Source organism: Salvelinus fontinalis, chromosome 6, assembly GCF_029448725.1.
Source record: "Salvelinus fontinalis isolate EN_2023a chromosome 6, ASM2944872v1, whole genome shotgun sequence".
NCBI classification, from domain to species: domain Eukaryota; kingdom Metazoa; phylum Chordata; class Actinopteri; order Salmoniformes; family Salmonidae; genus Salvelinus; species Salvelinus fontinalis.
In genome coordinates, this window is record NC_074670.1 from 49076001 (window position 1) to 49103972 (window position 27972).

At 42.7% G+C, this 27972-nt stretch overlaps 2 protein-coding genes across 2 annotated transcripts; one reads left to right on the forward strand and one right to left on the reverse strand.

Annotated features, from left to right (window-relative positions):
• On the forward strand, nt 1-24303 carry si:ch211-203d1.3 (protein phosphatase Slingshot homolog 3). Its single transcript, XM_055926806.1, has 17 exons — nt 1-191; nt 704-873; nt 7036-7073; nt 9148-9337; nt 10947-11062; nt 12565-12633; nt 17975-18040; nt 18255-18437; nt 18525-18618; nt 18998-19126; nt 19720-19766; nt 19880-20026; nt 20338-20538; nt 20617-20797; nt 20920-21030; nt 21157-21255; nt 21335-24303. The coding sequence occupies exons 2-17, from the start codon at nt 826-828 to the stop codon at nt 21527-21529; spliced, it is 1914 nt and encodes a 637-aa protein (XP_055782781.1). The 5' UTR covers nt 1-191; nt 704-825; the 3' UTR covers nt 21530-24303.
• mrpl18 (mitochondrial ribosomal protein L18) lies at nt 24295-27591 on the reverse strand. The gene is made up of 4 exons (XM_055926807.1): nt 27307-27591; nt 26995-27163; nt 26439-26673; nt 24295-24496 (listed from the first exon to the last, which is right to left on the reverse strand). Exons 1-4 carry the CDS (start codon nt 27407-27409, stop codon nt 24419-24421), a joined length of 585 nt encoding a protein of 194 aa, XP_055782782.1. The 5' UTR covers nt 27410-27591; the 3' UTR covers nt 24295-24418.
• Between the last annotated feature and the right edge of the window lie 381 nt (nt 27592-27972).

A 27972-nucleotide genomic window follows, 5' to 3' on the forward strand; every position in this document is an offset into this window, starting at 1 on the left:
ATGCCCCTCCTTGTAGATTGCTTTTCTTTGCCGATGTCTTCCTTGTTCTATGAAATAGTAAACTCTCCATTAATTTGGATATCAGAGTGCCGCATAACTTTTGCCAACGCGAAGGAATTAAAAAATACAAATATCCAAGCTCACTGCATGTGAGGGAGAAGCATCAGAAGGAGGCAGTTTGTCGGAGGCAGGTAAAAGAGGAACTTTTGCTCTATCTTTAACGGTATCCCTTTCACACTTGTTTTTAGTTAGCTAGCATGAATCAGTTGCCTATCCACTGTACGCGCTAACAGCTTGTTGATTTGCAAACGATCAATAGAGCAGATTGTCCACTCACTGAGTTGATGCTTTACATGTTTTCCTTATGACATCTAGCATATGAATTAACTTCATGCTCTAGATTCTCAAATGTTGCTATTTTTCAGAAACGTCTAGTTAGTTAGCCACATTGTTTCATTGTAGCAACATTCTATTTATTTTGTAGATGTACGTTCGGCCGCAGTGCAGCGCGCATTCATTTCTTCACCATACGTGGTCGTTGTGAAGGAATGCTTTGCATGTAACTACAATGGCATATCTTCCATCAATGCCTATAACGTTACGTGTCAAATGTCAATGTGTGTCTCCTCCACTATCCATTGTGTCTGCAGATAATGTATCTTTATAAACTGGTATTTAATCATCAGCTCCAACTTCGTTCCAGATTTGTGTGAATACATCCTATACCCTCCACGCCCACACATTTGAGGGAAACCGCTGTTTCTCACTCGCCTCTTGTTTTGATCCGTGCGCGTGAAAAACCGACCGACCGAGGGGTGCCTTGCCATGGCTCTTCTGACCCTGCATCGTTCGCCGTCCATCTCCACCGCTCCGGTGAGTTTCCCGCGAGCCCCACACATATCGCAATGCAGCTTTACAAGCCTTTTATTTTCCATGGCAGCGCCTTCACTTCACGTCATATAATGCTCTGTTTTACAGTGTGCGATTCGATACACTGGCCAAACCTGCTATTGCCTATTATCCAGAATCCATTTGCTTTGGTTAATGAACAACAGTCTTTGCCTGAGGCTGTCCAATAACCTGCTTGGTGTATTCATTTGCGATGTCATCATCACAGCATTGTAGATTGTTGATCATGTAAAGGGTATTTGATGCTGTCTGGTAGCCAAGGCAGTGATTTGTATTGACAAGCAGAGATGACATAACTAAGTAGAGGGCAAACATGCCATAAGCTGTGTGATATATCACGCAGCTTATGGGCTGTGATATATCACAGAGTATCTGCCTAACCCTCACCACCACACTGACAGTGTTTCAAATGATAACCTCACTCACTCACCCCAGTCCTTATCGTGTCTCCTCTCACTCCCTCTCTGTGTTTCTCTTTCACGTCTCTTTAAACAGTTAGAGCAACTTTAACAGGCTAATTTAAACTGTTACTTCCAAGGCCTCGCTGGTATGTTACGAGTGTGTCGCCTGATGTTTTGGCATTCTCACTTTTTTCTGTTCCCAGCTTCCCCGGACAGGCAGACATAACGTTGTCTTCCTCCGTCCCCCTGCATACTGCTACTCTGTCATCTCTACTACTGTTAACTCATCTCTTCCTTTCAAACCCTCAACGCTCCTCTCCAGCCTACCCTCTACAATTGTTTGTGTGTGTCTGTCTGGACATGTCAGTTGAATAACAGGTATTGTGTGATGGCAAAAAAAGACCATGATTTTTGGGGGGATTTTCATGAAAATGTATCCATAGAATGGTCCTTTTGGAGGAAGGATTGTTGACATGTTTGACTTTTGGGCAGTTCCACTGTAACCGCATGATGATGACTGTAACCGAACGACTTTTCACTTTAAAAGTACGACAAACAAAAATCATTGATTCCAAAGTTAAACAAACCATACAACTACGCAGAAGGACTAGTTTTTACATTTTCCAGTTCATTTAAAAACGAAAAAACATATTTACTCGAAGAACCGATGTAAAGTTTGGTAACACAATGACACTAAAATCTCCCTCAGTTTTATGTGACCACCTACCAGTTGTAGTTTGGACATCACAGTAAAGTATAGTTCAATACAGTACAGTAAATTATACTGTGCTCTAGTAATGTACTGAACTCTACTCTACTGGCATAACTTGTGAAACAGACATCTATGATTGATTCAGATTTGGACTGACCAAATTTCAACTACTTTTCAACTTCCGGTGTGGGCATTTCCATGTAAAAAGCGCCATAATCAATGTAATCCATAGAATGTTCCTTTTGGATACTTGACACAAATTTGACATTTATATCTAAAAGCATAGTTGAGAAATAATTAATGGAAGTTGGAATATTTTCCATTTTGGCCTTACCCACGCCTCCTTTAAGACTCCATAATGTTTCATCTGAATCTGCCACAAAGGAAAAATTGGTGTCGTATGAAGCTTTACCGCTTGCTCTGTAATATGAGGAGTATTTCGAGTTATGTAACAATTTTATAGAAATAATTCAAATCAAATAAAAATGTATTTGTCACATACACATGGTTGGCAGATGTCAATGCGAGTGTAGCGAAATGCTTGTGCTTCTAGTTCTGACAGGGCAGTAATATCTAACAGGTAATCTAACAATCCCCCAACAACTACCTAATACACACAAGTCTAAAGGGGTGAATGTTTAAGTATGTAAGTATATGGATGAGCGATGGCCGAGCAGTATAGGCAAGGTGCAATAGATGGTATAAAATACAGTATATACATGTGATATGAGTAATGTAAGATATGTAAACATTACTTTGTGGCATTGTATAAAGTGACTAGTGATCATTCATTTATTAAAGTGGCCAGTGGTTGGGTCTCAATGTAGGCAGCAGCCTCTCTGAGTTAGTGATTTCTGTTTAGCAGTCTGATGGCCTTGAGATTGAAAAACAGCTTCTGTCTCTCGGTTCCAGCTTTGCTACACCTGTACTGACCTTGCCTTCTGGATGATAGCGGTGTGAACAGGTAGTGGCTCAGGTGGTTGATGTCCTTGATTAAGTTTTTGGCCTTCCTATGACATCGGGTGCTGTAGGTGTCATGGAGGGCAGGTAGCTTGCCCCTGGTGATGCGTTGTGCAAACCGTACCACCCTCTGGAGAGCCTTGCGGTGAAGTTGCCGTACCAGGCTGTGATACAGCCTGACAGGATGCTCTCGATTGTGCATCTGTAAAAGTTTGTCAGGGTTTTGGGTGATAAGCCAAATTTCTTCAGCCTCCTGAGGTTGAAGAGGCGCTGTTGCACCTTCTTCACCACACTGTCTGTGTGGGTGGACCATTTAATTTTGTCTGATGTGTATGCCGCGGAACTTAACTTTCCACCTTCTTCACTGCTGTCCCTTCGATGTAGATAAGGGGGTGCTCCCTCTGTTGTTTCCTGAAGTCCACAATAACCTCTTTTGTTTTGTTGACGTTGAGTGAGAGGTTGTTTTCCTGACACCACACTCCGAGTGCCCTCACCACCTCCCTGTAGGCTGTATTGTCGTTGTTGGTAATCAAGCCCACTACTGTTGTGTCGTCTGCAAACTTGATGATTGAGTTGGAGGCATGCATGGCCACACAGTCGTGGGTGAACAGGGATTACAGGAGGGGGCTGAGCACGCACCCTTGTGGGGCCCCAGGGTTGAGGGTCAGCGAAGTGGAGATGTTGTTTCCTCCCTTCATCTCCTGGGGGCGGCCCATCAAAGTTCAGGACCCAATTGCACAGGTTGGGGTTGAGACCCAAGGCCTGCAGCTTGATGATGAACTTGGAGGGTACTATGGTGTTGAATGCTGAGCTGTAGTCAAAGAACAGCATTCTTACATAGGTATTCCTTTTGTCCACATGGGATATGGCGATTGTGTCGTATGTGTACCTGTTGGGGCGGTATGCAAACTGAAGTGGGTCTAGGGTGGCCGGTAAGGTGGAGGTGATATGATCCTTTGCTAGCCCCTCAAAGAACTTCATGATGACAGACGTGAGTCCTACGGGGCGGTAGTCATTTAGTTATCTTTGCCTTCTTGGGTACCGAAACAATGGTAGCCATCTTGAAGCATGTCGGGACAACCGACTGGTATAGGGGGCAATTAAATATGTCCGTAAACACACCAGCCAGCTGGTCTGCGCATGTTCTGAGGACACGGCTAGGGATGCCGTCTGGGCCAGCAGCCTTGCGAGGGTTAACATGTTTAAATCCTTGTTAGCGGGCCACGACGGGGGCACTATGTTATCCTCAAAGCAGGCAAAGAAGGTGTTTAGTTTGTCTGGAAGCTTGACGTCTGTGACCAGACTGGATTTCTTTTTGTAGTCTGTGATTTCCTGTAGACCCTGCCACATACATACGTCTCATATCTGAGCCGTTGAATTGCGAAATCCAGACTGGATTTCTTTTTGTAGTCTGTGATTTCCTGTAGACCCTGCCACATACATACGTCTCGTGTCTGAGCCGTTGAATTGCGACTCCACCTTGTACCTGTACTGGCATTTCGCTTGTTTGATTGCCTTGCGAAGGGAATAACTAAACTTATATTGTCATATTCCCAGACCTCTTTCCATGGTTAAATGTGGTGGATCGCGCTTTCAGTTTTGTGCGAATGCCGGCATCCATTCATGGTTTCTGGTTAGGGTAGGTTTTAATAGTCACAGTGGATACAACATCTCCAATACACTTCTTTATAAACGCACTCACCGAGTCAGCGTATAGGTCGATGTTGTTCTCTGAGACTGACCGGAACATATTCCAGTCCTCGTGATCAAAACAATCTTGAAGCGTGGCTTCTGATTGGTCGGACCAGCGTTGAATGGTTCTCGTCACTGGTACATCCTGTTTTGAGTTTCTGCCTATAAGATGGTAGGCGCAAGATGGCGTCGTAGTCGGATTTGCATGAGGGCGGGCGGGGAAGGGCTTTGTATGCATCGCAGAAGTTAGAGTAGCAGTGGTCGAGGGTATTTCCCATGCTCATAGCGCAATCAATATGCTGGTAGAATTTAGGTAGCCTTGTTCTCAAATTTGCTTGGATTAAAAATTTGAGTAATCATTAATATAGAAAATATACACATTTTCATTAAGCAAATGTTTCTATATATTGTTGAACATAAGATACTCTACAGCGTATCAGTGTTCCAGAGTGAGATCTCTGTTACTTTTTGAGTTATGATCCAATTTGTAAGCGTTACCAACAGCCTGAATATAACATTGGATTCAAAATGGTCGCCCTCTGTTGGTGATCTGCAGAATGTGCAATGATACAAGTAAAAGGAGGGCTGTGATTGGTTACAATGCCAATTTCTCTGATTAAAAATGGGCCATAACTTTAAAAGTAGCAGAGATCCTACTCTGGAACCTTGATATGCCCGTAGTGTATATTATGTTAAAAAATATATTGAAAAATCTAAAATTGCATATTTTGAATATTCATGTTTATATTTTTCAGTGTTAATAAATTAATGTACCAAAATTGTTATGGAAAGTAAAATACTACAGATTTTACAGAGCAAGCGATAAAGCTTCATACAACACCAATTTTAGTTTTGTGGCAGATTCAGATGAAACATTATGGAGTCTTAAAGGAGGCCACCGTATGCCACAATAACACTAAAGTTCTTCACAAATTATTTGAATGCATTAAAATGGTTTGAAACTTGTCTGCCTGTTGAACACACATCCTCAGCCTTTGCCACCTTCTATAGGAATTTAACGACTGCATAGGACAATGTGGATCACTGGCTGCGAATGCTTATTGAATTGTTTTATTTCTGCCTTTTCTATTCCAGACATTCTGAAATTCACTAAAGCATCCCATGTATGTAACTTTAGTCTTTCACTTTTCCAAGATGTCATAAATATGCCAACTTTGATTAATTATTTCTCAATGATACTTTTAGATATACATATATATGTCAACAATCCTTCCTCCAAAGAAACATTCTATGGAAGACATTTTGTGAAATGGTATTTTCCTGGTTTTGTGAGGAATCACCTTGATGTTACTGTCTCAAGTTTCACTCTCACACTGCTGAACTCTTGATACTGCAGCTACCCCTCCCTCATACATTCTGTTCTCACTTTTCCCTCCGTTTGTCTTTTCTGTTCTTCTGTTTCTTATTCTTTCTCTCCCTATCGTCTCCCTATCGTTGTAAATGCACATTTTACTCTTGATCCTGCTCATTCTTTCAGTACATGAACACTGAAATACCCACTTCTCGATGCCACATAACTGGTTTTATATATGAAATAAATCCCTTATTAAATCTGAAGAGGGTTGTCACTCTGTAGTCAGCGGACTTCAATATGTGACACAAGATGGTATTTTTAATAGATTGTAGATTGAAAAAGTAAATTGTTTATAGCCTGGGCCCAGATCTGTTTGTGCTCTTGCGTTCTACATTGCTGTCATTGTCAAGTGAAGTTTGGCATGACAATGATTTACAGGGAGTTGGCATGATTGCACAAAAAAAATTGTGCTAAGGCAGTGGCGGATGTCAAGCTCTCAATATCAAGTTTCGCATGGACCCCCTAGTCATTTCATGTTGGGCCCTATAATTTGTACACCGGACATCATTAGTCAATCGCGTTGTTTAACATGAAAAAAATGCGAAAGAACTCATGCTATTAGACACCTACAAGGGATTCGCATACAAAACATCCCAGTCATGGTTCTTTGTAATTATATATTTTTTTTATCCCCAAATATTTGATGACAAATCTATTTGGTTCACATACCTCACTGAATAGTTACAATGTATTTTTTTGGGGGGGGTGCAAAGATTGCTGGGACGTAAGCAAATACTGTCCAATGGTATTATAACAAGGATTTGGAGGTGTGGCTTATTGGTGTGCATGTCTTTCAGTTAGTTATTTTTGGCGACCTGTAAGTGTGAGTGTCTTTCCAGTTCATCTGGTCTGTTGACTTTGTTGCTCTTCTGATTTACGTTGGGGGTCCACTGATAAATCTAGCACGGGCATGTGACGATGTAGTTACGCCACTGGGCTAAGGAGTTTGTTAGTAAATTAATCATCTTTCATATCATTTTTTAAAGGATGAAAGCATCCCAAGAAGAGGGAGACTTCAGAAAAGGTAGATTAGTGGGGTTTTTTGGGTTGTGAATTTAATTTGTATGTACAGTGTATTCAGACCTTCCCCTTTTCCACATTTTGTTACATTACACCCTTATTCTTTAAATGTATTAAAAAATAAAAAATATATCCTCATCGATCTATACACAATACCCCATAATGACAAAGCAAAAACAGGTTTTTAGAAATTTTTGCATATTTACTAAAAAATATAAAGCAGATAACTTATGTAAATAATGTTTCAGACCCTTTGCTATGAGACTTGAAATTGAGCTCAGGTGCATCCTGTTTCCATTGATCATCCTTGAAATGTTTCTATAAACAGTTGACAGTGCATGTCAGAGCAGAAACGGAATTGTCCGTAGAGACAGGATTGTGTCGAGGAACAGATCTGGGGAATGATACCAAAACATTTCTGCAGCATTAGAGGTCCCCAAGAATACCTTGGCCTCCATCATTCTTAAATGGAAGAAGTTTTGAACCAGCAAGACTCTTCCTAGAGCTGGCCGCCCAGCCAAACTGAGCAATTGGGGGAGAAGGACCTTGGCCAGGGAGGTGAACAAGAACCCGATTGTCACTCTGACAGAGCTCCCAGAGTTCCTCTGTGGAGATGGGAGAACCTTCCAGAAGGACAACCATCTCTGCAGCGCTCCACCAATCAGGCCTTTGTTAGAGTGGCCAGACGGAAGCCACTCTTCACTAAAAGGCATTGACAGCCTGCTTGGAGTTTGCCAAAGGGCACCTAAACGACTCTCAGACCATGAGAAACAAGATTCTCTGGTCTGATAAAACCAAGATTGAACTCTTCGGGCTGAATGCCAAGCATCACATCTGGAGGAAACCAGGCACCATCCTTATGGTGAAGCATGGAGGTGGCAGCATCATGCTGTGGTGATGTTTTTAGGGACTGGGAAACCAGTCAGGATTGAGGGAAAGATTATCGGCGCAAAGTACAGACAGACCCTTGATGAAAACCTGCTCCAGAGCGCTCCGGACCTCCGACTGAGACGAAGGTTCACCTTCCAACAGGACAATGACCCTAAGCACACAGCCAAGACAACGCAAAACTGGCTTCGGGACAAGTCTCAATGTCCTTGAGTGGCCCAGCCAGAGTAAAGTGTCTGAAAACATATGTACATTTGATAATTCTGTTTTTTTTTAATATACACTGCTCAAAAAAATAAAGGGAACACTTAAACAACACAATGTAACTCCAAGTCAATCACACTTCTGTGAAATCAAACTGTCCACTTAGGAAGCAACACTGATTGACAATAAATTCCACATGCTGTTGTGCAAATGGAATAGACAAAAGGTGGAAATTATAGGCAATTAGCAAGACACCCCCAAAAAAGGAGTGATTCTGCAGGTGGAGACCACAGACCACTTCTCAGTTCCTATGCTTCCTGGCTGATGTTTTGGTCACTTTTGAATGCTGGCGGTGCTTTCACTCTAGTGGTAGCATGAGACGGAGTCTACAACCCACACAAGTGGCTCAGGTAGTGCAGCTCATCCAGGATGGCACATCAATGCGAGCTGTGGCAAAAAGGTTTGCTGTGTCTGTCAGCGTAGTGTCCAGAGCATGGAGGCGCTACCAGGAGACAGGCCAGTACATCAGGAGACGTGGAGGAGGCCGTAGGAGGGCAACAACCCAGCAGCAGGACCGCTACCTCCGCCTTTGTGCAAGGAGGTGCACTGCCAGAGCCCTGCAAAATGACCTCCAGCAGGCCACAAATGTGCATGGACAGTTTGATTTCACAGAAGTGTGATTGACTTGGAGTTACATTGTGTTGTTTAAGTGTTCCCTTTATTTTTTTGAGCAGTGTACATTTGTTTAAAAAAAAGAAGAGAATTCTAAAAACCTGTTTTTCTTTGTTATTAAGGGGTATTGTGTGTAGATTGCTGAGAAAAAATAACAATTTGATCCATTTTAGAATAAGGCTGTAACGTAACAAAGTGGAAAAAGTCAAGGGGTCTGAATACTTTCCAAATGCACTGTAGTTTGGATGTTGTCATATGGAAGTTTGATTGCAAACATCTTTCAAAGTAATTCAGTCTTCCATCCTCCAAAACAGAGAGAGCTTTGCTCTGGTCAAAGGGGCCGTCCTGCTCCTGGAAGAGGGAGAGGGTGAGGGGCCACATGAAGAGATGTCGCCCAATCACTCCCCTTCACCTCTGAAGCTGGGGGGCGGAGCTTCAGACACACAGCACAGACAGCTGCACGCCATGGTGTCACTACTAAGACCAGAGGACACTATCAAACTGGTGAGACCTGTCAGCAGTCACAAGCCCAGAGGCAGAATGTATAGAATAAGCAGACAATTGAAAGGACAAGGTGTGTGAAGAACTGGGTTTAAACTTGGGTCATCTGTAGTCTGCACACCACTAAGCTGTGTTAGTGCTTAGATAATGCCTGGGCATCAGCAAGTCTTCAGGTCTCAGGCAATGTTACTGTTGTGTGGTTCACCAAACCACATTTGTTACAATAGCATGACTAGAACAGGCGTAATGCCTGGAACACTCTGCAATGTAATGTTAAAAGCTTCTGCTAATGGGTCACATTCATGTAATGCGTTTCACTTAGTCTCAAAGTGCCTTTTTACATTATAGAAAGTATGGTAACTCACCCTTATAGACCTCCAACATGTAACATCCTAGCCTGGTGGTCCCAGATCTGTTTGTGCTCTTGCCAACTCCATTACTCATTGTCAAACCAAACCTGTTTGGCATGACAAGGTGTTGGCATGATAGCACACCAGACTGGCACTCAGGCTAGTAACATCCACCTACACACATATATAGTGAACAAAAAGGACCAACGCATGTTGCGTTTTATATATCTTTCTTTCATGAGCTGAAATAAAAGATTCCAGAAATGTTCCATACACACAAAAACCTAATTTCTCTCACTTTGTGCACAAACTTGTTTACATCCCTGTTAGTGGGCATTTCTACTTTGCTGAGATAATCGATCCACCTGACAGGTGTGGCATATCAAGAAGCGGATTAAACAGCATGAGCATTACACAGGTGCACCTTGTGCTGGGGACAAAAAAAGGCCATTAAATGTGCAGTTTTGTCACACAACACAATGCCATCGATGCTTCAAGTTTTGAGGGTGCGTGCAATTGGCATGTTTACTGCAGCAATGTCCACCAGAGCTGTTGCCAGAGAATTGAATGTTCATTTCTCTACCGTAAGCTGCCTCCAGCATCGCGTTGTAACTCACTTCAGTGGGCAAATGCTCACCTTCGATGACCACTAACACACTGGAGAAGTGTGCTCTTAACGGATGAATCCCAGTTTCAACTGTACCGGGCAGATGGCAGACATGTGGGTGAGCGGTTTGCTGATGTCAATGTTGTGATCAGAGTGCCCCATTGTGTGCCCCACACGTGTCTCACACTGAGCATGTTTGGGATGCTCTGGATCAACGTGTACGACAGCATATTACAGTTCCCGCCAATATCCAGCAAGTTCACACAGCCATTGAAGAGGAGTGGGATAACAATCCACAGGCAACAATCAACAGCCTGATCAAGTCTATGTGAAGGAGAGGTGTCGCGCTGCATGAGGCAAATGGTGGTCAAACCAGATACTGACTGGTTTTCTGATCCAGGCCCCCTACTTTTTTTTTTTTAAGGTACCTGTGGTCCCCAATCTATGGATTTCACATGACTAGGGCCTAATGAATTTATTTCAATTTACTGATGTCCTTATATGAACTGTAACTCAGTAAAATCTTTGAAATAGTTGTTTATTTTTGTTCAGTGTATAAATGCCCTTTACCCCTCTCTCAACCCTACCTGTACATGTCATCCCTTATCCCTCCTTTCTCTCCTCCCCTCTCTCTCACCTCCCCATCTCCATGCAGGCGGTGAGGTTGGAGTCAGTGAGTTCAGTCAGGGTACGGTATCTGATCATAGTCTCCACCTTCAGTAACAAACAGGAGAGCATTCTACTGGGGATGGACTTCCCCGACACAGACAGGTGTGTGTGCTGTTATCATTGTTTCAGTAGAGGTGTACAGCGGTTGCTGTTTTTACCTTAGACCTTTTGCCGGGCGGTATTCCGTATTTTACGATATACCGGTACTAATGCACGGACCGGTTTGGGTTTTTACTTTACCTTGTATAACGGTATTTGAATGTTTGGTTTGTTAAATGTGATGCGCAGTGTGTAACGTCCATTTTTATAGTTCACTACTTGAGTCAAGTTGCTCCTCTCTCTCTCTCTATGTGTGTGTATATATATATATATATATATATATATATATATATATATATATATATATATATATATATATATGTATATATATATATATATATATGTGTGTATATATGTATATGTGTATATATATATATATATATATATGTATATATATATATGTATATGTGTATATATATATATGTATATGTATGCCGCTTTCCACACAGACCTAGCCCAGCCTCCTGTCACTCAAGGAGGGCATTTGTTGTTCCTCGACCACGAGACACTTGCGTTCAGTCTGCATGGTCAATGCAGCAATGTTGATGACAACGATGCTGTTTTCACTTTTCTTCATAGCGTTCTATAATTACACTTAGTTTGCGTTTCTTACATATACAAACAGCTTGTTTGTCTTAGCAAGATGGGCCTAAATCTTGTTTGCCGCTAATCGCTAGTTAGTTAGCTGGCTAGCTAACTAATACATGTACTAAGTCAGAGCTAATGTAATTAGCTATACAGCCTGACAATACCAGTGATGGTGTAGACCTAAATCAGTATGTTGTTTGTACAACCGAATCGTCTAAATCTAAGAGGAATATGCAAAGCATGAAAATGTTAGCTATATGAAGTAGTTAAGAGAAAACATTCAATGTAGCCAAAGATTATAGGGTCCGATAGTGAACACTTATCAACACTTTGGTTCCTACCCTGTCACAATAACACCTCCCTGGCATTTTCATTCGTTGTCATATCAACCAACACCGTATTCAAAGTGCCCACTATACTATTCTAACTATAGAATTAGAATAATCATTCTTGTTCCATAATTCCAAAAGTTAACCCAAGTGTTTTTGCTCTAAATCGTAAGTGCAGTATTTGGTTAAAAATAATGTCTAGATTGTTTGCCCATATCTTGCAGCCCTACGTGGCAGTGTGGAAATGATCTCAAATGGATGCAGAAATTGTTGAAAATAATTTTTGTTGAATTGAACAGTATTAAACAATCGGAATAGAGAAAGACCCATTGAAATAACTTAGAATATACGTGTTGCAACCCTAGGATTACACACTACTCAAAGCAAATGTACAACTTTTATTATTCAAAAACATAAAATACTGTCATACAGTCCAATTTTAAAATACTGTGATATATTTTGGCCATTTCGCCCCGCCCTACCTTAGACCAGTCTAGAGAATGACTTATGTTGATAGAAACTACATCTATTAAATGTTGCCAAATTTAAGACAAATGTATTAAAATGGTCTGTCTCTGTATCTTTCAGATGTCAGTGTACTATCGGTCTGGTTGTGCCGGTATGGAGCGACACACAAGTGTATCTGGACGGAGATGGGTAAGAGTTTAAAAATGTGTTGTGAGTGAAAGAGAAAGATGGAGGGGTGAACTGAAAGAGTGCAAGAGACAAATGAGGAAACTAGGAAGTAGCTAGCTGAGCCTGTGTCACAGCACGGTTGGCTTGGCATCTTGGTGGCTGGCCAGACCATAGTAATACCAATGAGTAATCTCTTTCTGTTTATGTACTTGGATCATTCTGTTTCTGTCCCTATGTCACCCCTTAGGGCAACATTTAAAACATCTGCATTCACTGCATAAGTACTTCTTAATCAAATCAAATAACATTTTATTTGTCACATGTGCTGAATGCAACAAGTGCAGACTTTACAGTGAAATGTCTACTTATGAGCCATTTCCCCAAAATGCAGTTAAAAAGTTAGAAAATTAACAAATAGATAAACAATAACAATGCTATATACAAGGAGCACCGGTACGTACCGAGGTAGTTAGGGTGATTGATTAAGGTAATATGTACCTGTATGTTTGGTTAGGTGATTGATTGATTGAAGTACATGTAGGTAGGAGGTGAGAAATAGAAAGTCCGGGTAGCCATTTAATTAACTGTTCGCAGTCTTATGACTTTGGGGCAGATGTTCAGGAACCTTTAGGTCCCAGACTTGGCGCTCCGGTACCGCTTGCCGTGCGTTAGCAGAGTGAACGGACTGTGACTTGGGTGGTGGGTGTCTTTGACACTTTTTAGAGCCTTCTTTTCACACCGCCTGGTATAGAGGTCTTGGATGGCAGGGCGCTCGGCCCAGAACGCAAGCAGTTGCCATACCAAGCGGTGATGCAGCCAGTCAAGATGCTCTCAATGGCGCAGCTGTAGAACTTTTGAGGATCTGAGGGCCCATGCCAAATCTTTTCAGCCTCCTGAGGGGGATGAGGTGTTGTCATGTTCTCTTCATGACTGTATTGGTGGGTTTGGACCATGATAGTTCCTTAGTGACGTGGACACCGAGTTCCCTGTTTGGAACTGCGAGGAGTAACAGCGTAACCTACGTTGCTAGCTACCATGACAAAGACCAAAGCCGGCGGGAGTACCGTTGAGGACAGTGATGTGTCTATCACACGTGAAGGATCTTTTAAACGAATAAAAACAGTTATATAAGCAGTTGTTACAACATCAAGAAATTAGCTTCAAGTGTTTTGTCCAAATACTGGTGGATTCAACTAATAAAATAATGGAATACTTGACCAGAGAGGTCCAGGACCTGAAGAACAGTTTGCAGTTCTCCCAGGGTCAGCTCGGTGAGTTCAAACAGGAGAATGGCAGGAGCACAGCAATCTGTAAGTCATTGAGAGAGGACATCCGCTCTGTGTGTGAATCCATGATAACAATGACTGATAAATCAGAAATCTCGAGGGACAATCGAGGTGGAACATGGTTGAGGATGGAATTGCAGAATCTCCACATGAGACCTGGATGGAGTCTGAGGACAAAGTGAGGGAAATTATCTCTGAAAAATGGAAGATGGACCACAGGAAGATTGAGGTGGAGCACTCCCACAGGACTGTAAAACCCACCAAGTTTGTGAGGTTCAAGGACAAGGTAGCTTTTCTGGAAAGAGCCAAGAACTTGAGAGGAATGTATATTTTCCTCAACGAGGACTATCCTGAAGATGCTCACCAGAAGAGGAAAGAATTTATCCCAGCCATGAAAGCTGCCAGCGTACTTGGACATTTGCTTACATCCTTTATGACAGGCTCATTGTCCACCCTCCCTTCCAGAAGCCTAATTTGATGATACGGCAGTAGCAATACAAGGCTATATCATCTATAGAAGAGACCGAAATGGTTATGAGGAAGGTGTTGCTGTATATATTCAGAGCCATATCCTTGTAATGCTTAGAGAAGCTCTTATGTCAAGTGTTGTTGAAGTGTTGTGGTTACAGGTTCACTTGGCACATCTAAAGCCTTTTCTTTTGGGGTGTTGCTATAGGCCACCAAGTGCGAACAGTCAGTATCTAAGTGTGAAATGCTTGATAGTGTATGTGATGTAAACAGAGAGGTCTACTTTCTTGGGGACCTGATATTGACTGCTTTTCATCAAGCTGTCTACTCAAGAGGAGGTTTCTTACTGTAACCAGTGCCTGTAATCTGGTTCAGATTATTAATCAACCTACCAGGGTGTTTACAAACACTACAGGAACAAGATCATCCACATGTATCGATCACATTTCTACTAATACTGTAGAACTTTGTTCTAAAGCTGTAGTACCCATTGGACGCAGTGATCAGTGTAGTGGCTATATCCAGGAAAGCCAAAGTTCCAACAGATGGGCCAAAAATAGTGTATAAGAGATCATACAAAAGATTTTGCTCTTATGACTCTTATGAGGATGTTTGTTGTTATGATGTGATTAATAAGGAGCATCCAGATGCTGCACTTGATGAATTTACGCAATTGCTTCTTCCAATTATTAAAAAAACATGCACCTGTTAAGAAACTGACTGTTAGAACTGTTAAGGCTCCATGGATTGAGGAATTGAAAAACTGTATGGTTGAAGAGATGGGACAAAAGGAGTGGCTAATAAGTCCGACTGCAAATCTGACTGACTGATTTACTGAAAATTAAGAAATTGTGTGACTAAACCCAACAAAAAGAATAAACTGTATTATGAAGCTAAAATCAATGATATAAAGAATGATGAAAAAAAATTGGAGTACTTTAAATGAAGTTATGGGTAGAAAGACATTCATCTCCATCTTTCATCGACTCAGATGGCTTATTCATCACAAAACCATTTGATGTTGCCAATTATTTTAATGACTACTGCCAACAATGAACAGTGAGTGATCCTATTCAGGCATTAAAAAAAAACAAATGATGAAAGAAAAGCATTGCAAATTTTAATTTTGTAAAGTTAGTGTGACAAACCTCCTGGCATTGACAACTTAGATGGAAAGCTACTGAGGATGGTAGCTGACTCTATAGTCACTCCTATCTGTCATGTCTTTAATCTGAGCCTAGAGGAGTCTTTGTTCTCAGGCCTGGAGGGAAGCCAAAGTAATTCCGCTACCCAAGAGTGGTAAAGCAGCCTTTACTGGTTCTAACAGCAGACCTATAAGCTTGCTGCCAGCTCTTAGCGAACTGTTGGGAAAAAATCGCGTTTGACCAAATACAATGCTATTTCTCTGTAAAGGAATTAAAAAAGACTTTCAGCATGCTTATAGAGAAGGGCACTCACAAATGACTGATGGTTGGTTGAAAGAAATTTATAAGAAGAAGATTGTGGGAGCTGTACTGTTAGATTTCAATGCAGCCTTTGACATTATTGACCATAACCTGTTGGTGAAAAAACTTGTGTTATGGCTTTTCAACCTCTGCCATAATGTGGATTCAGAGCGATCTATCTAATATAACTCAAAGGGTTTTCTTTAATGGACGCTTCTCTAATGTCAGACATGTAAAGTATGGTGTACTGCAGGGCAGCTCTCTAGGCCCTCTACTCTTTTCTATTTTTACCAATGACCTGCCACTGGCCATATAACCATATATTCTTCAGCAACCACAGCTAATGAAGTCACTGAAACCTTTAACAAAGATTTGCAGTCTGTTTTGGAATGGGTGGCCAGTAAAAAACTGGTCCTAAACATTTCTAAAGCTATGAGCATTGCATTTGGTACAAATCAAGTTTGTACTCGTCAGTCTATTCTTGTTCTGAGAAATGAAGGCTATTCCATGCGAGAGATTGCCGAGAAACTGAGGATCTGGTACAACACTGTGCACTACTCCCTTCACAGAACAGCACAAACTGTCTCTAACCAGAATAAAAAGAGGAGTGGGAGGCCCCGGTGCACAACTGAGCAAGAGGACAAGTACATTAGTGTCTAGTTTGAGAAACAGACACCTCACAAGTCCTCAACTGGCAGCTTCATTAAATAGTACCCGCAAAACACCAGTCTCAACGTCAACAGTGAAGAGGTGACTCCGGGATGCTGGCCTTCTAGACAGAGTTCCTCTGTCCAGTGTCTGTGTTCTTTTGCCCATCTTAATCTTTTCTTTTTATTGGCCACTCTGAGATATGGCTTTTTCTTTGCAACTCTGCCTAGAAGGCCAGCATCCCGGAGTCGGAACACAAGAGTGATGGTTGCTGATAATGGGCCTCTTTACGCCTATGTAGATATTCCATAAACAATCAGCAGTTTCCAGCTACAATAGTAATTTACAACATTAACAATGTCTACGCTGTATTTCTGATCAATTTGATGTTATATTAATATGTTATGTTATTTTCTTTCAAAAACAAGGACATTTCTAAGTGACCCTGAACTTGTGAACGGTAGTGTAGGTAAAATGGATTTGCAGTAAAATCCCTGGCCACTAGGAGCGCTGCATCTGGGTGAGCATTTTCTTCTTTGCATATGGCCAAATATAGCTTGTTGAGTGAGGTCTTAGTGCCAGCATCAGTTTGTGGTGGTAAAGGGACAGCTATGAAAAATATAGATGACAACTCTTTTGGTAAATAGTGTGGTCTACAGCGTATCATGAGGTAATCTAACTCCAGCAAGCAGAACCTTCCTTAATATTAGAAATCACCTACCCACCAACTGCTGTTGACCAAGAGACACTCCCACTCCCCTCAGATTACCGGAAGCAGCTGTTCTGTCCTACTGATGTATAGAAAACCAACTAGATTTATATTTTCCATGTCCTTGTTCAGTGGCGACTCAGTGAAACATAGGCTATTACAGTTCTAGAGATCACGTTGGTGTTCGCCAATAGAACAGAGGCTAATGGTGACTTATCCACTCGCCGTCGCAGTTTCGTTAGATATCCTGCACAGCGACCTCTGTAGCTCCGCCTCCTCCCAGTGACCTGGGCCTAGTTTGGGATGAGCATTATGTCCTTCGCCTCCGATTCTTTGAAATAGAGCTCCTCATCCAAGTTGAGGTTAGTAATCGTTGTATTCATGTCCAGAAGCTCTTTTTGGTCATTATGTAGAGCTTTTGGCTGTTCTGGTGTGTGGTGGGAATGTGTTGCTTCGTTGACCTGGGTGTGCAGCAGTGTCGGCAGTGTTCTCAAGGGAGAAGATTCTGTTTACCACAGATCTAGGATCAGATTACTCCAATCTTTACCCAGGAAAAAGAAACCGCATTAAGTTGATGTTGTAGCCCTGTCTTGTTCTGTGTAGAGGTAATAGGGCTCACATGCTGTCTCTGTGATGTCTCTGTCACACCATGACTCTCTCACACCCACTGACTGGGTGTCTGCCATTAGCAGGATCATACCTTCACACTGCAATGATCCTCTCTCTCTCACACACACACACACACACCATCTGTCTTGCACTCTTTCTCTCTCTCAATCTCCCTCCCTTTTTTTTCACCTTCTCAGTGGTTTCAGTGTCACATCGGCAGAAAAGACGAGAATCTTCAAGCCTGTTTCCATACAGACTATGTGGTAGGTTTTATTCAATTCTGTTTCCTTACAGACTGTGGTCGGTTGAATATTGTCTGACATACAGTAAACACACACATACGATACTCCCTTGCAGTACTGTAATAGAATGACCTAAAACCTCTACGCTTTCGTCCATAATGGCCTTGTCTGAATTTGCGTCTTTTGCCTCCTTCCACTGTGTAGACCCTGATGTGTGTGTCTCCGCTGTCCCCAGGTCAGTGCTGCAGGCGCTGCATGGCTGCTGCGAGCGAGCGGTGAAGGGGGCAGTGATCCCAGGCTGTGGGCTGGACTGGGCCCAATACTACTACGGTCATGTGGAGTCTGACCGTCTCTGTCTCAACGAGTGGGGAGCCATGACGGGCCTGGAGTCAGTCAGGAGGGACAGCGCCGGGCAGAGGTGTGTGTGTGTGTGTGTGTGTCAGCTAGATGTGGAAGGGGATGCAGGTAGTCATACTCTGTCTCTCTCTGTCTTGTCTGTATGCAGCTCGACAGAGAGGGTGTCTGTGGAGCGGCAGATCAAAGAGGAGCTCAGAGACATCATGAGAACAGAAGACCTAGAGAATATCACCTCCAAACAGGTACCACGGAGAGAGACCGATGGAGATGGAATATAATATCCATAATACATTTCATGAAGTAATCCCGATACTTGTCATGGTCACAGGCGAACGGAATAGTTGCCAATGAAATGCAACCGAAGTAGATCGCTTGATAGAATTGATCATAATTCATCTGGTAGTGTACAGGGAGTCTACGGTCTACAGTCTGACCTAAATGACTTGTAGAGTCTGTGTCCATATCTATGACACCTTATCTCTAACACAAGCCATTTAAACCGGTCAAGTCAGAACCAGAGCTCAATGGTTTAGTTTAACCTCATGGATGGATTGAATGCTCATTGGGAGCAAACATGGCGTCGTGCTGTTGTTCGGTTGGCCATCCTCCTCCTTTCTCCAGGTCCGCAGTGCCCTGGAGACCAGGATAGGCATGGACATGAAGAACTACAAGGAATACATCGACAACGAGATGATGGTCACCATGGCGCAGATGGACAAGCCCTCCAAAATATTTGACTACTTGTTCCTGGTGAGTCCCATCTGACCCTTTTAATACGGTCACCTTTGACCTATGCCACACAGCAGTAGCCCCTAACCACAGATCCGATCAGCTTACCCGATCCCAAATCCCTAACCTTGATCATGAGGAGCGGTAAAAAGTACTGTACCTCCATTCATTTCGATGGGTTGCTTTAGACTCGTCTCGTGACACTTGTGGGGGTCGTAGAGTGGTTATATTCTAGGCCAAACCTTTCGAAATGCTGCAGACGTTTTTGTGAGAAGACCGATTTTTCAGGATTTCTCCTGGTCTGATAAACAGCGTTGTAGCTCTGCCACTTTCCACCACAGATGCGGAAGGGTGACAGATCTCTAGTTTAAACTGACAGATTTTGTTGGGGATTTTTTTAAATTATGTTACTTAGATTGACACACTGGTGCATCAATGGACTCTAGGGGATTTAAGTTGCGAAATCTCCTCAGGGATGATCAACACAGGAAGTGTGCTGTAGCCAAGAGTCGGTCACATGACTCGAGCCTAGTGTTTACAGCTGGTAAATAGAAAGCTCTGACCCTCTCCTCTCCAGGCTGGTGAATTAGGCTCTGTGTGTGTCTGTCTTTTAGGGCTCTGAGTGGAATGCTGCCAACTTTGAGGAGCTACAGAAAAACAAGTAAACCTTCAATTCACTGCGTGTGTGTGTGTACACTTGCTATTGACTTGTATAAGGTGCGTAAGCAAACCAATGTGTTGTTGCTGGATAACTGTCTGCCAATGACATTGCAGTGTGGGCTACATCCTGAACGTGACGCGGGAGATTGACAACTTCTTCCCAGAATCCTTCAGCTACATGAATATCAGAGTGTACGACGTGGAGGCTACAGACCTGCTGTCACACTGGAAAGACACATACTCCTTCATCAACACAGCCAGGTAGTCACACCCTCCTCTCACTCCTAGACCTTCTCCCTGCATTGCACTGTAATGATATGGATTTTACGTCGATCAGTCTATTCTAGAACATTGTGGGAATTATTATTTAACTTTTATTTAACTAGGCAAGTCAGTTAAGAACAGTGGGTTAACTGCCTGTTCAGGGGCAGAACGACAGATTTGTACCTTGTCAGCTCGGGGATTTGAACTTACAACCTTTCGGTTACTAGTCCAACGCTCTAACCACTAGGCTACGGCACTGTTCATTTTAGTCACACAATGATAACACATCCTCCTCACCCCCCCCATAGGCAGAGTGGCCAGGCGGTGCTAGTGCACTGTAAGATGGGTGTGTCTCGCTCTGGTTCCACGGTGGTGGCCTACGCCATGAAGCAGCAGCGCTGGCCCCTGGAGGTGGCTCTGTCCTACGTCACGGAACGCAGGCCCATCGTCCAGCCCAACGACGGCTTCATGAAGCAGCTCCACACCTACAGCGGCATCCTCAACGCCAGGTTAATTAACGTGGGTGTGTGTGTGTGTGTGTGTTTAACCTAACATCGCCTGTATGTTTACTGTACCCTCCATTCCAGTCAGCAGCGCCACAGCGCTCTCTGGAGGTGGAAGTCACGGGCAGAGAAGGAGCAGCGGAAGATTGAGAGAGCGCAGTCTGCTGCTTCACACAGCAATGAGGAGGAGGAAAGCGAAGAGAGCGAGGAGGAGGAAGAGGAAGAAGAAGAGTTGGAAAGTCCAGATGAAGTTGAAATGGAGATGGTTAGGAAATATTTATGGTTAGGATGATATTGTCAAGATCCAGATGAATTTTATTTTGTGGCAATTTTATTATATTTTAATTATTTGAAGCAATCAGAAATCTCTGTCCCTCTCTTGACCAGGTATTTGAAGAGCCTGCCCAAATGTCTGAGACTGACCCAGAAGCTCCAGCCACAGAACCGGCTGCTCCATCCACGGAACCGTCTGTACCCAATCCCTTCATCACTGTACAGGTGGGCGACCTCTCTCACAAGTGTAGTGACATGACAATAGCTTCTTTAACATTTGTATTACACTGAATCAATGTCAAAACCAACCTGTTTATCCATCTCTAATACCCTCCCTCCCATCCTCTCTAGGTGGCTTCTCACAGCCCCAGTCGCAGTGGCAGGATGAACCTCTTCTCTCTCATGCAGTCCATCAACGAACTGGAAGACGAGGACCTAAGGAATGAACAGGTAAGAAAGGTAAAAGACGGGGAAGGATAGAGAAGAAAGGGCAACAGTTTTTCTTAACCTTTATCATTCGCTGGCGTAGATTGCCAACAGTCACCGGAGGTCTCCAGGGCAACGGAGGCGGAGTTATAGACGGAAAGGCCTCATGCATCAAAGGGCCCATGTGGACTTTTCACCTGAGCCAAGCCGCCTATCAGGACTCAGAAAACTGGAAGAGGCGGAGCCAAGCAAACCTGAGACCGGGGAAGGAGATGCCAAGACAACGGAGGTGCGGTAAAGAGGAACAGAAGACGAGGCGGCGGGAGAGGGGATGGAGAATGAGAAGCCTAGAGGAGACACTAAGATTAAAGATGAAATGTTCTGCCAACTTTCAAGCTATAAACATGAAAGAATTACCCTAATATAGTTATAGACCTTAGACTCCAACTATCATCATTATATTATAGATTATTTAACAGTCATGCATTTTGCACAATATTTCTTGTTTGGTTCTTTGAATGTAGTGGTCACCAACCGATCGATCACGATTGACTGGTTGATCTCCAAGCCATTCTAGTCGATCACCAAACACTGTAGAAAAACAACGATAAGGCCTTGGATTCCTTTTTTTCCTCCCTCTAGCACTTTTGACAGTAGGTGTACTTGATTTAGCAGCCCGAGCGCCGGGAAGGTAAAGTGTTCACATTTTTAACCATTTCATGTGTCTGAAGGTAGAACTCCACTTACTCGACAGGCCCAGAGAGCAAATCAAGTGCAGTTATAGGCCTACCGCTGGCCAATCGTATAGCTCAGATCACCGTGTCTGCAGTTTCCTCGCGCCATAGACTGTAAAAAGAAGCCTCGAACCCACAGCAAAGTTGATAATGTGAGATTTAAAAACTTTTCAAACCATGACTAGAGGGACTCAACGAATACAGCAAAGAGCTGCTGTTTGAATGAGTATGGGCTCATTGTAATGGAATAAATGGAATGGTATCAAACACATGGAAAACAAATGTTTGACTCTGTGCCATTCCAGCCATTACAATGAGCTCATACTCCTATAACTCTTCCCACCAGCCTCCACTGCTGTCAACACGTTGTTCAACCGTTTTATAAGACATAAGAATGCGTGTTTCGATAAGCTTGCGTTATTTTCTACTTGTCTTTTTTAATATAGAGGAATATTTCACTTTCTCTGGTCAACATGAATGCAGTGCGACTTAAATTTCCCACCAGATGGATAAAGACTGTCCCTTTTTCTCAGCGGAGAGAGGGTCCGCTGCTCCCTTCCTCCCCTCAGACTAACCATCAGAAACAGGCCATCAGTCCAGTAAAAAAAAAAATGTATATATATAATGCTCACTTAGCTGTGCCTCCATAAATAAAACAACAATTTATATATTACCAGTGTGATCATATATCTACAATGTTGAAATATAATTTTAAAAATGGTCTGAGAAGAACAACATTGGCTGGGCAATTCAAGGGTAGGCAATATGCAGTGATAATGTTTTGGGCCTATAGCCTACTGCACAAACGTCATTGCTACAGAACTGTGTTTAATTGGTCGTTGCATAGGCTCATTTGTTTGTTATCTGAGCGGTAGATCTCGGCTTGCATTTTGACTCAAAGGTTGGTGACCTGTGTTTATGTATCACTGTTCACCAAACCATTTACACGCAATTGGTAGTGATGGCTCATTGTTTTAATGACACCAATATGTGTATGACAAAAACGTTGTTTCTGGTTAGACTTACCTACGGTCCATAGAAGTTGGAATGTATGTACATTTTTCTTCTGTATTTCAGTACGTATCATACCACATGCATATGTGGAGTTTTCCCGCCCTCTCTCTCCTCAGGGCATATCTATGGTTTAATGATATCTATGCAATGATTCCTTAAATTCACAGAGAAGACAGACATTAGAGGCTGTGTGCTGCCAATTGGGATTATTGTATGCATTAAGTGCCATTCTCTATTACTTTATTCGATTTTTAATTACGCACATACCATATCTTTTTAAAGTTTATGAAGATTGCATGGTAATATATATGGGCCCAATGATCAATTTTCTCAGATGTTTCGAAATAGCGGGTCATTCAAAAGTATTAACAACTGGGAGATATAATATTGAGTGACTGTTTTAAGCTGTTATTCTGGACTAATCCAAAGGCACCAAACTGTATGCCAATGTGTTCCTCTGTGCCAATCAACGTTGTCCTTGAGTTAATCTCAAGACCAAATATTTACTGAGGATCTTTAGAAAACTTCTACCATTTAAAAAAAGAATTATTGGGTGTTCAATTTATTTGATGTTTATTTCTTTGTCACACTGTCATTCCACAAATAGCCTTGCTGTATGAGTGCCTTGGACGTGGGACCAAAATTACCAAGTTCTTTCCTGAAAGACCCTAATTGAAAGTATTTATAATATCTACAGTATATTGCTATTTCTGAGGTGGTGGCATTATTTCATATTGATTAAATGTATTTAGTCTTGTTCCTTGCTTGACTGGGATGATGTCATTGTGCAGTATGTAGCTACTTGCATTGAATGTGTTCCTGTGTGTATGCTCTGGCGTTGCTGATTATGACCAGGTGCATGCTTGGGGGGGGGGGGGGGGGGGGGGGGGGGTGTTAAGGGTAGTTTTTTTTATGAGTGTTTGTCTATTTGGGACTTTTTGAGATGATCAAGGTAGATTCAGCATTATGGTGTTTCTGAACTTTCCGCAGTTGACTGGATGGACCTTCTGTTCTTTATGCTGGCTTCTGTATCGATCCAATCATTAAAAAAAATGTATTCAGCTGGCCTTGATTTGTATATTCACCAATGATGTTTACACATTTTTAGGTTGAGCACACTCTTTCTATACTCACAATTAAACCATTATAAAACAGGTTTCCACCACCACATCATGCCATTGACGCTGCCTGAGCCAATCTCTGCTGTTCTAAGATTAAATAGATAAATGACCTGTATCTGTCATCTATGGCTGCGTTTACATTTGTTTACAGCTATACTGTGAGTGAATTAATAAATGATTATACTGAAACCATGTCACGTTAATTTGTCTGCCTTTATTGAAATACACAATGCGTAACAAAAATTGTGAAAATGGGCCATTTGTGTCAAGACAAACAGGGAGAATATTTTGTTTATAGGCTATTAGGAACCTTTGCAGTTAGTTCCCGATGAATTTCTGCCGCGGTTCACTGAGGGTGACTCCTCCCTCTTTCATTGCTGTCCGGAAGGACTGAACCTGAAAAAGAGAAACACACACGAACACTTTATTTTACTAAGCAAGTCAGTTAACACGTTCTTATGACAGACGACGCTGGGCCAATTGAGCGCCAACCTATGGGATGCCCAATCACGGCCGGTTGTGATACCCTGGTTCAAATCCAGGCTGTATCTGTAGTGACGCCTCTAGCACTGAGATGCAGTTCCTTGGGTCACTCGGGAGCCCTGAGGGGTATACTACAAATCAAGCTAGATGTACTTAGGCTTTTCTGAAATTAGCTAGGTTCAGTTAGTGCCACATTCCAGCTCAGGCTTCATCCATGTTACGAATGTAGATATTGATCGTGCACCCGCCGGCTTACTCAAGCCGGACTTGTAACTGTGCATTCATGTCGCACATGGCTACTCGAACGCCAAACGCTTCATTGTGACAATGCTGAAACATCAATCCATGGGCCAGTTAGTGCCACATTTTCATTTGTGCCGAAATCAAAATGAAAAAGGTTAACCTGCAAATTCAGCATGCTATGGTATGAAATGGGCTATTGAAAGTGTCTTTGGTGTGCTTATCAATGCACAAGTCCCCTTTTCCCCACTCCTATCGATTCAAAATTTAATTAAGTCATACGAAAGTTTAACTGTGCGTGAAGTTTCAAATGCATCTTCTCATTACTCCCGAGTGGCGCAGCTGTCTACGGCACCATCTTAGTCAGGCGTCACTACAGACCCTGGTTCAATTCCAGGCTGTATCACAACCGTCCATGATTGGGTGTCCCATAGGGCGGCGCACAATTGGCCCAGTGTCGTCCGGGTTACGCTTCGATCACACCGACGTTGCATTTTGGTACACCAGAATAACATTCGAAGCGGTAGATCCACAGAACTGAGACATTTCACTGGAAGTATAAATGTGAAGCATCCGCTTGGCGTTTCCACTCACTACCAAATATGGTAGAATTGCGATATTGCACAATTGCACTTCAGAGTAGACGTGAGAGCAGCACAAACCACGATACAAACATTATTGGGCACAGACAACGGGAGAGAAGGTAGAAACAACAATACATCACGCAAAGCAGCCACAACTGTCAGTAAGAGTGTGCATGACAGACTTTGAATGAAGAGATTGAGATAAAACTGTCCAGTTTGAGTGTTTGTTGCAGCTCTCATGTCGCAGGACCTGTACACATTTCCTGGAAGCTGAAAATGTTCCAGTTCTTCCACGGCCTGCATACTCACCAGACATTTCACCCATTGAGCATGTTTGGGATGCTCTAGTTCGACGTGCATGACGGCGTGTTCCAGTTACCGCCAATATCCAGAAACTTCACACAGCTATTGTTGAGGAGTGGGACAATTATCCACAGGCCACAATCAACAGCCTGATCAACTCTATGCGAAGGAGATGTGTCACAGTGCATGAGGCAAATGGTGGTCACACCAGATGCTGACTGGTTTTCTGATCCACTCCCCAACCTTTTTTAAGGTATCTGTAACCAACCATCTTTATTCCCAGTCATGTGAAATCCATAGATTAGGGCCTAATGCATTTATTTCAATTGATTGATTTCCTTATATGAACTGTAACAATCTTTGAAATTGTTGCGTTTATATTTTTGTTAAGTATTCTTTGATTGGTCCTGAACTCACGACTCAAACGCTTCATTCAGGATAAGTGGAGTTATCCTGCCCCAGAGCAGGAAGGCTATGAAGAATTCATTGCCGTAGAAATTGACCTGCCTAAAAGGTGGACCTCGGCTAACTCCTCAAACCAGATTCATAGTATAGGGCTCTGGATCTTCCTAACCTTGGCTGTATCCAACTACTCAACAAACACTGAACAATATGAAGCCTGTTTTACACACACACACACACACACACACACACACACACACACACACACACACACACACTTCTACCTGTACTGTCAAGGGATGTCACAACCCCCCACCCGTACTTACAGCATCAGAGCGAAACTGCCAGGGGATGTGTCTGTACACCATCCTAGTGATTCCAGCTTGATGACACCTTTGTGCTAGCACCTCACCCACAGCCTGGCTGGCTGCCACACAACGGGTAGAACCCAGCTCACGCTTCAGGGCCCACTCTTTGGTGGAACACGACAGCACAGGGACTGCATCACCGTTGGCAAACACCTCAGCTGTTACATAGTGCTGGGAGCGAGAGAAAACCAACCTGAAGGAGGAGAGAAGAGTGGGGGATCGGTGGAGAAGCAAGGGGTAAGGGCATGAAGAGAGATGGCAGAGAAGAGTAGGGTAAAGACAAAAGGGGTTATAAAAGGAGTGTCAATCTGTATGTCTGCCTATCTAGTGTCAATCTCTTCATCCAAAGTATGAACACACAGTTCCTTACTTAGATGTGTGTATTGTTGTGAAATTGTTAGATATTACTGCACTGTTGGAGCTAGAAACACAAGCATTTCGCTACACCCACAATAACATCTACTAAACATGTGTATGTGACCAATAAATTTAGATTAGAGACACACACACACACCTGTGGTAGAACGTTTGGGAGGGCCAGGTTGTTCTCCAGCCCCTGTCCTTCACCGCTAGAGCCATCTGCTCCAGGTTCCGCGGGTTTCTGTTCACAAATGTCGGGTTCACGGCTTCATTATCATCTACAGTGGGCTGAAGCTTGGGCGCCGCCAGGCTCATACAGCGGACTGGAGAGAGAAGGGGGATCAAAAGAAGAGCATGGTGGTGTATAAAGCAGCATTAGGAACATGCTAACCCAATAGACATTTTCATAAACATGATGATTTACACATAACACATTTCGCATCAACGAGGAGCAGTGTTTTCTTACCTGATTTCTGATATTGATTGATTGCAGACCCACTCTGCCCGCACCTTTGAATTTGACCTAGTAAAAACCGCACGGTCCGACTTAAATCACCCAAAACTGCCATCCTCTCGTTCCTTATGTGGTCATATATGAGTAATAACGTGCCGTCTATACTTGATTATCCACTTTAGCGACTCATACCGCAGAGAAAACAGTATAATTGTGTATATTATTTAAGCAGCATTAGCCTTGACATGTGTGCCGCCATCTTTGACACTTTGTATGGACCACTTCCTTCTTCGTCACCTTTGACAACATCCGGTTCTTCCTCGCAAAAGAGAGACACTGTTGCGCTCTGCAAATAAAACTATCCATCATTTAAACATTGAAGGTGTCATTACAGATGACCAAATGTGTATCGCTAACTACTGTAGCAATTTTTACAGGACATTGTATAGCTCTACCTGCTCTCAGGAATCCACATATATGTTTGTTGACTTACTGAATAATGTTCACTCTATCAATGATATAAAATCTATACAGTGTGGTGAACACATCATAGTTGATGATATTCTCGGCTCTATCAAACATCTAAAAAACAAGAAATCCCCAGGCACTGATAGGATTACGGCAGAATTTTACAAGTTATTTTCTGAACAAGTAGCTCCTTTCCTACTTCGTCTCTTA